General features: G+C 38.3%; 2 protein-coding genes across 6 annotated transcripts in view; one reads left to right on the top strand and one right to left on the bottom strand.

Moving 5' to 3' along the window:
- Positions 1-4,538, top strand: part of LOC110527738 (synaptotagmin-2) — a 73,944-nt gene extending 69,406 nt beyond the window's left edge. For all 5 annotated transcript variants that reach the window (XM_021609209.2, XM_021609214.2, XM_021609208.2 and 2 more), the window contains one exon: positions 179-4,538. In XM_021609209.2, the coding sequence (XP_021464884.1) occupies positions 179-394 (216 nt within the window). In that variant the 3' untranslated portion in view covers positions 395-4,538. The remainder of the gene's footprint in view (positions 1-178) is intronic.
- Positions 4,287-13,453, bottom strand: part of LOC110527739 (protein phosphatase 1 regulatory subunit 12B) — a 34,693-nt gene continuing 25,526 nt past the window's right edge. Inside the window, exons 5-7 of the mRNA XM_021609216.2 lie at positions 11,774-11,833; positions 11,549-11,599; positions 4,287-5,270 (exon numbers count right to left, since the gene is read on the bottom strand). Coding sequence (XP_021464891.1) covers positions 5,184-5,270; positions 11,549-11,599; positions 11,774-11,833 — 198 coding nt within the window. The 3' untranslated portion in view covers positions 4,287-5,183. The remainder of the gene's footprint in view (positions 5,271-11,548; positions 11,600-11,773; positions 11,834-13,453) is intronic.

The raw sequence follows: 13,453 nt of genomic DNA, 5'->3' as shown, positions 1-13,453 counted from the left end.
TAGGCCTACAACCACATTTACAGCAACTCAATTTTGAAAGAAAATCTTAAGCCCTATTTTAAGACCTAGTGGTTTAATACCTACTGTATGAAGCTTGCATATGAATGGTTACTTGATTATGTGAGTGCACAATCTACTATAAACATTTTTTTTCTCTCTTTCCTCTCTCTTTCCTCAGAAAATCTTGGTGGTGGTGACAGTGTTTGATTATGACAAGATTGGCAAGAATGACGCCATTGGGAAGATATTTGTGGGAAGCAAGGCGACGGGCCCTGGTCTGAAGCATTGGTCTGACATGCTCTCTAACCCCAGGCGTCCCATTGCCCAGTGGCATCCACTACAACAGGAGGAGGATATAGATGCGGCGCTGGCAGGTTTAAATGCAAAAAAGTAACTTAATTTGGCCGATTTGATTACCAACTAACCAACTCAGAAACCCTCCCTCCCCAACCCTCCTGCACTGCATGAAACTCATGACTTGCACATGATTCTGTCATGTCTACTTGAAACACTGAACAAAAAAAGAAACATCTAGAATATCAGCTTATTCATAGTTAAATTGAAGAACATAAACAACACTTTTTCAACATCATAGCATTTCACATATTTAGTGTATTGTGAGAAGAGGGAGATTGAACGATTGATTGATTGATTGGTAAATGGATCTGTGTTTCATTTCAGCATGCTTTTTAGCACCAGATGCTTAGATGCTGATAATGAACGCTTAGAGAATGGCTCAATGAAAGGGATGGTTATAGCTTCTTCATTTAGTTGCTAGAACATTATGCATGCTTTACTTATGCACTCACTGCTCTGCATAAACCATGCCAAACCGATTCCTAATAGCATATATCTTGTTCTCAAACCATAAGTGTGCCATATCTTGCAGTAGAATAAGTAAATGTCTCATACTGAACCGTTTGAAATCTTCTTATGTAAAGGGTTTAGGTGAGATGGTATAACGTTAATACAATGGCAGCAATTCATTCCAGAATGTCTTTTTAACAGAACATCACAATGCAATGTTTTTTTTGTTATTCCAATTTTATTATTATTATTATTATTATTATTATTTTTATTATTATTATTATTATTATTATTATTATTATATGTATTCCCATACATATGAGAGAGCCATATTGTGGCAAAAATTTTGACTTTGCAGTTAATGATTATTAATCAAACATCATTTCTATGCAGTTATGGCTTTCAGAGTGATACACAGTCTGGGAGGAGTTCGTGGGTGCCTTTTTTTTTATTAAACAGTTTGGTGAAGTACACTAGGCTCTCAACTTAATGTGCACTGAGGTAAACTGTATACCTGGCAAAAGTCATGATGACACAGTCCAAGGAAACTGCCAATGTGTTGCAGACCTTTTTTTTGACCACTTGGATGTAAATGTGTTTACTTATCCATGGCCAAGGTAAAAATGAAGAAATCATTTATCTCTGTCGTTGAAAACACATTTGACCCTTTACTAATTTAAGTCCAAGATACAGATTGTTGAGGATTTATGTTCAAGAAAATAAAGAAAAAAACGATGAATCATATTCTACTAAAACAACATTACACCCTGTACACTGTTGTGAATTCATTTTTGGCATTAGTGCTATCAAGATGAAAGGGGCATATGTTATAAAATGGGACCATCTGCTTGTTACAGCCGCTGCCTGTGAATTGTAAATCACGGTGCATCTCTGAAATGACTGATACAAACATACTGGAGGGGATGTTTTCTCAGTTGAAATGTGTGTTTGCATGAAGGCCCGGCGTCCATTTCTCTCAGCGGAGGATGACTCTAGCGGCGTGGGTATTCATTACATTTTTTGGATGCTCAATTTGTAATGATGAAAAGGTACTCGTCAAGCAACCGGTACACACAAATGCAGCTTTTGCATGAAACAAACGAGAGTAAAGTAAGCATGATTTATGCCTTGTGCAAATCTTCATGTCAATTGGCCTTTGGCTTTTGCACCACACACTCATCAGCAACCTGCTTAGTATGTAACCCTTACTGTTTGATGCCAAACTACTGAAACATTGTGCATTGTCTGCTGTTTATTCAAACCTGTTTTTCCCAAGGGCGTTGTTCGTTCAGACATCCTATGATTTTGATGTCCAAGAGGCCACTGTATATAAGCTGATCAAACTGAAAGGAGGGTGAACGTTAGGATGCTAATTAGTCCATTGTAGTTTTGCCTCCCCCCCCTCCCTCTCTCTCTTCCTTCTGTAAACATTATGCATTGAGCAAATGTGTTAATACAGCGTGCATCTTATACAATGTTGTAAATATCAGCATGTTTTAAAGAGGAATCATAACTATATTGTGTTTGTGTGTTTGTGTCCAATGTCATTTTGATAATAAAACGGAGAGAAAATATGCATTGACTGCACATTTGATGTATTTTCCCGAAAGGCTATGGGACTCAACGTATGTCTGCATAGTATATGGGTTTTAGAGGCTATTTTCTTGCCTGGAATTCAAGTGTTGATTTTTACTGTGTGGGTATTCATTTAGCAGAGCAAAAAATATAGCATGCTTGTTTTTAGTATGTGTTAATTGTATAATCCTTTCAATCTGTCGACTGTGGTCAACCCTAAATATTTGACTATATACTACAAGTACAAATGCAATATTACTAACATGTCCTGCATTCACTTGTATGTATGCATGGTCTTTGATGGCCATGATTCATTGTGTATTTATTGCAAAAGGACAACATTCACTAGCTCTCTTGCTTTGTAATTATATGTACCATAAGTGTTTCCTTCATTTATCCTGCCAGAGGTTGTAGTAACTGCCTTATCAAACATAATTTGTATCTGTTGTGTTGGGTTGGCCAGTATTGGCCCATTACTAAGTCAGATGACAGTACTACACAAATGTAAGTCCAAGTACTAGACCTTCCTTAGACTGTTTAGTGACAGGTTCATAACTCACCGCATAGAAGTCAAAGCATGGACTTGTAGCCCTCTTTCAATACCTCTTATATATTTGTACCCTGAGTAGACCTCTGCTTGCTGTCATTCAATGCTTAATATAACAGTTAAATGTGTCTTTTTTTTAGTATGTTGATCAAAATAAGAAGAAAAGCCATACAACTTGAGCACTGAAACATTAGAGCTCATCTGTGAGGTTAGTAACCAAGCCTAAAACACCTCTTAGGTATCTATACTCTGAGCAAAGGTATATTGCTACTCATATAAAAAACCTTATAGAGATATTAACAGAGTGGCTGGTTCAGACATTATCACTTTCCTATGACAGAATAGCTTAAAAATGATCTACCGAATAAGTATATTTATATGTGAATTATATTATATGTGTTCCCATCACCTGTGCCAGCTCTGTTGGATTTTCACCTCACATTATATAATATGTGTTTTGCTTATATATAGGTACTTAACATGATAATAGTGGTTATGTTTACCGACATTATTGGCATGACTTTGAGTTAATATTGTAAGATATACATGCCTCTGCATGTATTAAATCCAATGACTGCTTGGCTTTTTGGGATGATCAAATACATACCTATGTTCGGAAAAAGTTGAAATGAACCTTCAGTCAGTCGTATAATTTGCACATGGAATGCAAAACAATGTTTTATGTTAGCATAAAGAGCCAATAGCAGAAAAATAGTGAAATGTTACTCGATTGCAAAATTACGTACATTTCTCCATGCTCTTAATACACCGATTGCAAGTATACATCTGATTTATTTAACCCATATCACCCATACAGTATAACCTTCATTCCAGTTATGCAGTTATTACTCAAATTATGAGTTTAATTGTGGTGATGAATGAATACTGTTACTTCCTCACATGTTTTCCGGATCCCTCCTATTGAGTATGCTTGGGTTGATTATGATTGTTTTATAGACCATTATTCTGTCCATTTTTAAAAGTTGTATTTGCAATAGGACCAATAGCGCCTGTGTTCTTCTAACATTTTCTCAGTGAACAACAGAAACTGAGTGGGTTTTTTCAAATTACTGCAATGCAGGCAACAAAATCCCTGTCTTCCTGGGTCTATGGAACTCTTTTGAGTATGAGGCGGACCCAAACAGTGCAGAGCTACATTCGCAATGCAATACTGCCAACCTTGCTGCTTAAAAAAAAAAGAAATAGGGTTCCTCTTTATGCATAGCGTTTTGATCCTTCATGGCCACCATACTTCACGACTTCCAAAGAACTGTTCCCCTTTGCCTCTCCTCACTCCCTCCTCTCCTTCTATACTATTCAACAACATGGACAAGGGAAATGCTTGAACGTGATTGGGTTTTTTTGTCTCGTTGTAGAGGTGTGCGTATGTGTGTGTGTGTGTCAGTAGTTGTGCCTTTTGTGGATTGCATGATTTATTTCCCTACCAACAAACATGTTGTTGTCCAGCAAAAAGACTACATATCCTCCAGCTCTTGTATCAATATATCAGTCAATGTGATATTATTAAGAACCTCAAGGGAACCAAAACATGGAATGTCTCCACAGACGTATCTATATGTTATCATAGGAAATAAAGGTCTTTTAAGTATGCTCGTCTTGCGTCGTTCGTAAACAACATAGTCTTTGTATTACATTTTCAAATTCACCTCTCCATATAATCTTTACCTGCTTTATTAGTGCTTACAAATGTGTACCAACCCTGGTTGTCGATCATGTCATACATACTGTAGGCCTCTGCGGTAAGATGCATTACCACACATGACCATTTGGTGACAGTGCATACAAGAGATTGCATTGGATTGCAGCGTCGAAAAGGATTATAAATCATTTATACAAGGCTCAGGAGACTTTTCAGCTGGTGCAGTTTAAAAATAAACATGAAATGTAATTTAGTTACTTGGAACATCATAATATACCAACTGTTACACCAGTTCATAGATTAAACCTTCGTAGACATTCGTACAGTATAATGTGCTGTGACGATATGAGTATGCATCATAACAATCCATAAATACATTTTTAAAAAAATGCTAATATGCTAACTGTGTGTGAACTATCTGTGTACAATACAACCATCAACAGAGGAGAAAGGTGAAAGGGGCATCAAAAAAGGATTTAAAGTTGGCGCCCATCTGTCATTCCTGTCATGATTTGAATGTAGCGGTGGTTGGTGGTTGGTGATGGTGTAGTTGGGGTAAAAATTGGAAATAATTATTGGATCATCCTCTTCCTCTCACTTGGACAGTTTACTGATGACCCGGATTAAGGCTCCGTTCTCGTCCTTCAGTCTCTGGTTCTCATTCTGCAGCTCTGTCTGGATCTGTGGAGGACAGCAGACAACAAGCAAACAGAGCAAACAGAGGAGGGTTAGGGCAGGGGTTACTGAAACATAACATCTAGGTGCTGTACTGTTTGTTAAAGGGAAAGCTAAAAGTTTAAAGTATACCAAATCAAGCTGATTTACAAAAAAAAAAAAACTCTAGTCCAAGTGTGATATACAGAACAAATGACAATGACTGACACATTCATCACCCCTCTCTCCTCCGAGTGAACTGGGGCCATACTTGAAAACATAAGCAACCATTTAGTTAAATGGGTTCTCCAGCTCAAAATGTGTATTAGCCAATTAAAATCGTTGACTTTGACCACTACCTACATGTACAAATTTCCTCAACTAACCTGTACCCCTGCACACTGACTCGGTACTGCTACTCCCTGTATGTTGGCCAGGTCGCAATTGTAAATGAGAACTTGTTCTCAACTTGCCTACCTGGTTAAATAAAGGTGAAATAAATATAGCCTCGTTATTATGTTACTTTTTATTATTTTTTGCTTTAGTTTATTTGGTAAATCATTTCTTAACTATTTTTGAACTGCACTGTTGTTTAAGGGCTTTTAAAGTAAGCATTTCACAGTAAGGTCTACACTTGTTGTATTCGGCGCATGTGACAAATAAAGTTTGATTTGATTTATTGTGACAAATTCTCAATTGTAGCTTGTCCCACACATAAGCCCTATGCTAACTTCAACAGGTGGCACTGATTTATATCCTGGCACAAGTGCATCAGCCAATTAAAATAATTGAAGTAGTTGGACATGTTCCTTAACATACCTACGTCCAAAATAATGTTCTGATAATCAAAGCAACTATCATGTATTTGACCCACTGGTCAAATTACTCTCTGTGTAAAGTGCCTAGTCCACGTAATTGTCGCAGATGGTGGAAGGGTTCGAATCTCGGATGAGTCCACTCGCCCCTCTGAAATGTTTATTTCCATTTATTATGTTAGTGTGGAGTTCTTGACTCGGACTAAAATAAGTGCCGGTATTTATTTTGTGTGCCGGTATTTATTTTGTGTGCCGGTACTCTTTATATTTAGGTGCAGGAACTGCACAAATTTGTGGTGCCGGTACTCAGTTCCGGTGTCTAATAATCACATTGAATAGGCTATATTACATGGATGTGTACACCTAAATTAAGGCATTTTTAATCATCTACTTCAGCATATATGCGATATTTTACGCAAAAAAAACATGAGCATTACAAAGTGTACATCAGGTAATGTGCACTCTCGTTATCATCCTACAGATGGCAGTATTGTAGTTATTTTAAAGAAGTTTGCAGGACTCAAAATCAACAGTCAATGTTGGAAGACAGTTGGCTGTCATTATGACATTGTTTTGTAGGGTACACTTACATGCAGGCTAAACGCTATGCATTGTTATAATCATCCACTTCGTCACATGCGTTTTGAATTGAGCATAAGGACTGGCAGTGAACAGTGTTTTCCTCAACCAAAAAGCGAGGGGGAATCAAACCCACGGTTAAAGTGCACTATCGATTCCAAGTCAACCGCTTTAGCAGTATGTACCACAGAGAAGCGATGATTTAATGATGTACAATAAACTTACACATTGTAAGGACCTCATTTATGTGTGAAATTGATCAACAAAAATGTGGGAATTTGTCGTGTGAAAATGTTGTCTATCACTTGTAGCCTAGTCAAGGATGCATCAGTTCAATATTGACACATTACATTTTGTTACAGACCAATGTAACAAGTAAACCTTGAATTTGTAGGTTTAAAGTATCTCTAGTGGCCAGGGTTGACCTATTTTAAGAAATGCCATTGGTTGGTGGATATAAAGTTTAAGATCTTTCATAGGCTAATGAAAAAGTTAGCATAGAGCTAACGTGTGCCATGTTATGTGCTAACGTGTGCCATGTTATCTGATAGGACCAGCTACAATTATGCGTTCTATCACATGCAAGTAAATCAATGCCTTTCATTGGCTGATACGCATTTTGAGCTGGAGAACACATTTAAATGTAAATGGTTGCTTATGTTCGCAAGTATGGCCCCACAGTGTTTGCCCACAGAGATATTATATATTCAGTTCAGTGTTCCATCTTTATTGAGAGCTCTCATTCAGAGATAATAAGAGGTTGTTGTCTGTACCCTCGTGTATGGAACACTGCAGATACTTGTGTCTGTAGTGAATGCAGGCAAATACTAATGGCTTGCTCACTCGATGAATATCAAATCAAAGCACTCTTACAAGCCACAGCCAACAGGGCATAATGGTTGACAAACGATGTCATCTTAGAATATCACAAAGGAGTGCATTATAGGGAATTGGGTGCCATTTGATAGACAGTAACACTATAGTACCAAGTCACATCCCAGAGCATCTCCTGATAGTTCTTGTTCTCCATTTGTCTGCAGGGCAGCTTTGTGATAACTGGACCTCTGTGGAGAGTGTGTTTTGGGAATATGTTCTGTCTCTGCTGTGGCTCAGTTTAGTCTATTGGAAATATTCTCAAGAGAGACAAGAGCTGGCAATAAGCTGCAAGAAAAGGGCCCTGAATTGGTCAAACAATGAACAACTCTCGGTATCAATTCGGTAAATTCAAGCAGGTTGGTATTTACCAAGTTTATTCACATTTTATTGGTCACATACATGTGGTTAGCAGACGTTAATTCTTGATGCACCCATCCCGTTACCGGGATCATTTTTGTCAATATCCGCTGAATTGTAAAACGGCAAATTCAAATTAAATTACAAAAAATATTTAATTTTCATGAAATCACAAGTGCAATATATCAAAACGCAGCTTAGCTTGTTGTTAATCCACCTGGCATGTCAGATTTCAAAAAAGCTTTTCGGCGAAAGCATACCAAGCGTTTATGTAAGGACATCTTTCTCAGCAGACAAAACATTAAACAGCTTGCAGCCAAGTAGATTGGTCACGAAAGTCAGAAAAGCAATAAAATGAATCGCTTACCTTTGATAATCTTCAGGTGTTTGCACTCACGAGACTTCCAGTTACACAATAAATGTTCCTTTTGTTCCATAAAGATTATTTTTATATCCAAAATACCTCCATTTGGTTGGCACGTTATGTTCAGAAATCCACAGGCTCGAGCGGTCACGACCGAGCAGACGAAAATTCCAAATAGAATCCGTAAAGTTCGTAGAGACAGGTCAAACGTTTTTTTATAATCAATCCTCAGGTTGTTTTTACAGTATATAATCAATAATGTTTCAACCGGGACTGTAGCTTCTTCAATAGGAGAGAGAGAGAGAGAAAATGCCTGCTCCACGCTGTTGCGCATGCAAAACGCTGCTGGCACCCAGCCATCCAATGACGCAATGTGATCTTTCTCGCTCATTTTTCAAAATAAAAGCCTGAAACTATGTCTAAAGACTGTTCACACCATGGGGAAGCCATAGGAAAAGGAATCTGGTTGATATCCCTTTAAACGGAGCGAAGGCAGGCAATGGAACAGAGAGCTTTAAGGAAAAACAGCACTTCCGGGTTGGATTTTCCTCAGGTTCTCGCCTGCAATATCAGTTCTGTTATACTCATAGACAATATTTTGACAGTTTTGGAAACTGTAGAGTGTTTTCTATACTAATCTGACAATTATATGCGTATTCTAGATTCTGACCTGAGAAATAGGCAGTTTCATTTGGGTACGTATTTCTTCCAAACATCAAAATACTGCCCCCTACATTCAACAGGTTAATGCGAGTGTAGTGAAATGCTTGTGCTTCAAGATCCGACAGTGCAGTAATATTAAACAAGTAATCTAACAATTCCACAACTACCTAATACACACAAATCTAAGTAAAGGGATGGAATAAGAATATGTACATATAAATATATGGATGAGAGATGACAGAGCGGCATTGACAAGATGCAATAGATGGTATAAAATACACTATCTAGATATGAGTAATGCAAGATATGTAAACATTATTAAAGTGACTAGTGATCCAGTTATTAAAGTGGCCAATGATTTTGAGGCTGTATGTAGGCTGCAGCGTCTCTGTGTCAGCTGTTGAACAGTTTGATGGCCTTAAGATAGAATCTGTTTTTCAGTCTCTCTGTCCCAGCTTTGATGCACCTGTACTGACCTTGCCTTCTGGATGGTAGCGGGGTAAATAGGCAGTGGCTCAGGTGGTTGCTGTCCTTGATGATCTTTTAGGCCTTCCTGTGACATCAGGTGCTGTATGTATCCTGGGGTGCAGGTAGTTTACCCCTGGTGATGCGTTGTGCAGACCACACCACCCTCTGGAGATCCTTGCGGTTGCCATACCAGGAAGTGATACAGCCCGATAAGATGCTCTCAATTGTGCATCTGTAAAAGTTTGTGAGGGTTTTAGGTGACAAGCTACATTTCTTCAGCCTCCTTCACCCAAAATGTCTGTGTGGGTGGACCATTTCAGTTTGTCTGTGATGTGTACGATAAGGAACTTAAAATTGCCACCTTCGCCACTGCTGTCCCGTTAATGTGGATGGGGGGTGTGCTCCCTCTGCTGTTTATTGAAGTCCACGATCAACTCCTTTGTTTTGTTTTGTTGACGTTGAGTGAGATTGATTTCCTTACACCACACTCCCTGTAGGCTGTTTCTTCATTGTTGGAAATCAAGCCTACTACTGTTGTGTCATCTGCAAACTTAATGACTGAGTTGGAATTGTACATGGTCACGCAGTCATGGGTGAACAGGGAGTACAGGAGGGGGATGAGCATGCACCCTTGTGGGGCCCCAGTGTTGAGGATCACAGAATATTCTGCCATATTCCCAGTCATCTTTCCATGGTTAAAATGTGGTAGTTCGCGTTTTCAGTTTTGCGCGAATGCCACCATCTATCCACAGTTTCTGGTTATTATAGGTTTTAATAGTCACAATGGGTACAACATTATCTAGTGCACTTCCTTATAAACTCACTCACTGAATCAGAGTATAAATCAATGTTATTCTCTGAGGCTGCCCGGAACAATTCCCAGTCTGTGTGATCAAAACAATCTTGAGGGGTGGATTTCGATTGGTCAGACCAGCAATGCATAGTCACGAGTACATCCTGTTTGAGTTTCTGCCTATAGGATGGTAGGAGCAAAATGGAGTCATGGTCATATTTGCAGAAGGGTGGGGGAGGGCCTTGTATGCATCGCGGAAGTTAGAATAGCAGTGATCCAGTGTATTGCCCGCACGAGTGTTACAATCAATATGTTGATTGGATTTAGGTAGTCTTGTTCTCAAATTTGCTTTGTTAAAATTCCCAGCTACAATAAATGCAACCTCAGGACATATGATTTCCAGTCCAGTGAAGTTCCTTGAGGGCGGTTGTGGTATCAGCTTGTGGGGGGATATACACAGCTGTGACAATAACCAACAAGAATTCTCTTGGGAGATAATATGGTCGGCATTTGATAAAGGAATTCTAGGTCAGGTGAAAAAAAAGGACTTGAGTTCCTGTATGTTGTTATAATTACACCATGAGTCGTTAATTATGAAGCATACACCCCCGCCCTTTTTCCCAGAAAGATTCCGTCGACGCAACGCATAAAGAATCCCGGTGGCTGTACCGACTCCGACAACATATTCCGAGAGAGCCATGTTTCCGTGAAACAGAGAATGTTACAATCCCAGATGTCTCTTTGGAAAGCAACCCTTGCCCTAATCTCGTCTATCTTGTTATCTAGAGACTGGACATTGGCAAGAAATATACTCGTAATCGGTGAGTGGTGTGCTCGCCTTCAAAGTCTGACCAGGAGGCAGCTCCGTCTACATCTTCTGCGGCGTCGTTGTTTTGGGTCGGCCTCTGGAATCAGATCCAATGTCCTGTGTGGTGGTGCGAACAAAGGATCCACTTTGGGAAAGTTGTATTCCTGGTCATAATGTTGGTAAGTTGACGTTGCTTTGATATCCAATAGTTCTTCCCGGCTGTATGTAATAACACTTAAGATTTTCTGCTCTAACAACGTAAGAAATAATAAATTTTAACAATTTAAAATACTGCATGATTTCCTAAGGACTAGAAGTGAGACGACCATCTCTGTCGGCCCCATATTGCGCCATCTTAGGATGACTCGTACTGGAGGCAGCTCTGTAGGGTAGTCACTAGCTGGCACAGCCACAAAGTTATGAAATTTTACACCTAACCCTCTCAACCGTATGCCTAACCCTTACCTTCAATTAAGACCAAAAAGCACATTTTTGTTTTCATGAATTTGTACAATATATAACAAATTGGGATTTTGCAGCTGGTCCATATCTAGAGGAAATTGATGAATTCTGGACAGATACCTTCACTTCATCTTCCATGTCTGATATCTTCTTCTGAAGGACACGTGTTTCCTACAGAGAAGAGATGACACAAGCCACAATGAGACTAAACATGACAGGGCTATCAGCCTGACCATGACATGAACTAATAAAACAAAATATAATCAAATAGACATGTTGTACCAGAACAAGAGAGAAATAAACAGAAACTGCATAGGCAAACATCTTGTGAAATGAGGATCTCACCCGTTTTTCTTTCTCAAGCATGGACCTCTCATTGGACCTCTCAGTCATTGTGATCTTTCTCTGCAATACAAAAGTCCAAGGTTAAAATAGTGACAATGAGAACAATCCCTGAAACAGCAAACATTTCTCATATGAAGAGTTTAAATCCAAAACGCTATATATCCATTTTCAGATGGAGTTTATTGACTCACCTGTGAGTCAATCTAAGTAACATAAGAAAACCCCCATCAAAATCTGTCAGTTTAAGCTAGAGATATCAAACACAGCTGTAGCTTGGCCACCTTCCACCGCATCCGCCTATGGCGGCCTTCCGAATCTGAAGTGGAAGGTGGCCGAGCTACAGTGGTGTTTGTTAGTTAATGAGAACCTGAAAATCGGTCTTCTCACAGAAAAATGAAATGTCTGTAGTGTCCGAATGGTTTGGCCTGGTTCAACTTTGTTTAATTTGGAAATTAGAGCTCTACCTAGCGGTTGAGAAGCCTAGAGATGATCGTATTAGCAATGGCACATTAGAAGGGCAATTTGCCTAACAGAAATTACTTTAGTTCTGCTTTCATGGGTAGGTAGGCAATGTTAAATGAGGGCTGATGTCAAATTTGGACACATTATGGTAATTTTGTGTGACCAAAAGTGTACAGTTAATTACATTTAACATTTTCAGGTGGTTTGTAGTGCAATATCACCCAAAGTGTTTTTCTTGAATTTCAAATTAGCTACTGTACATGTTTCCATCATGGTTCCCAAATAACGGAACAAAGAGTAGTTTTCTATTATAGCATTTTTTGTATTACTATTTACCATATTCTTATTCCTAACAGGAATTATGCAATATTCATTCCTCAACAACTTAATTCCTACCTTTTATCCCATGTCTTTGGTGACTGATTGAGTTTTCTTACAGTCCTCTTATTGGCCAAAGTTAGAGTGCCACAACACTGAACTGCAGCAACCCAAAAGGTTACAAATTATGTTAATTGGTGCAGGAGGGCTGGGGAGACGAACATCCAAGTTCAAATGAAGATTTTTTTCATATCTAGTTCTAAATCCATTATCAAAAAACAAATGCTCAACCAACCGGTTGAGAATAGGGTTAAAGAACTTATTAAAGTGATTTGTGTTTGTTCATGACAGAAATGTATTTGCTTGAAATCTACAGTATCACTTGAAAGTTTCATTTCAGGGAGACAAATAATCATGTTTTGTTGCAAAACACTAAATATCCACCTGAGCCTCACTCAGACAAATAAGTATTACTTGTAGGTTTTACACAGTCAAATGTGACAAGTAATTTTAAGGAGAAATTTACAAATTATACATTTCTGACATTAATATAATATATATATATATATATTTTTAAATGTATCAATAAAGTAATATGAGGTATGCATATAAAATATTTACATTTGCCATTTTTAGCAGATGCTCTTATCCAGAGTGATTCATTCATCTTAAGATTGCTTGGTGAGAGACAACCACATATCACAGGATACGAACATTCCATTCCAGCTAAACAATGGATAATTAGAGTTTTGCAACAAAAGCCATTTTAATACACAATTAAAATCTATGAATAAAAAAAAATCTGAGAACAGTAATATTTTACCCACACATGACGGTAAGTCATAAGCAATCATTTATTTATTTTTTTAAAACACAATTGTGAAAGATTTGTGGACATAA

This window comes from Oncorhynchus mykiss, chromosome 7 (assembly GCF_013265735.2).
Source record: "Oncorhynchus mykiss isolate Arlee chromosome 7, USDA_OmykA_1.1, whole genome shotgun sequence".
In the NCBI taxonomy this organism is placed as follows: Eukaryota; Metazoa; Chordata; class Actinopteri; order Salmoniformes; family Salmonidae; genus Oncorhynchus; species Oncorhynchus mykiss.
The sequence above is the reverse complement of the archived record's forward strand: the minus strand, read 5'-3'. Positions and strand labels throughout refer to the sequence as shown.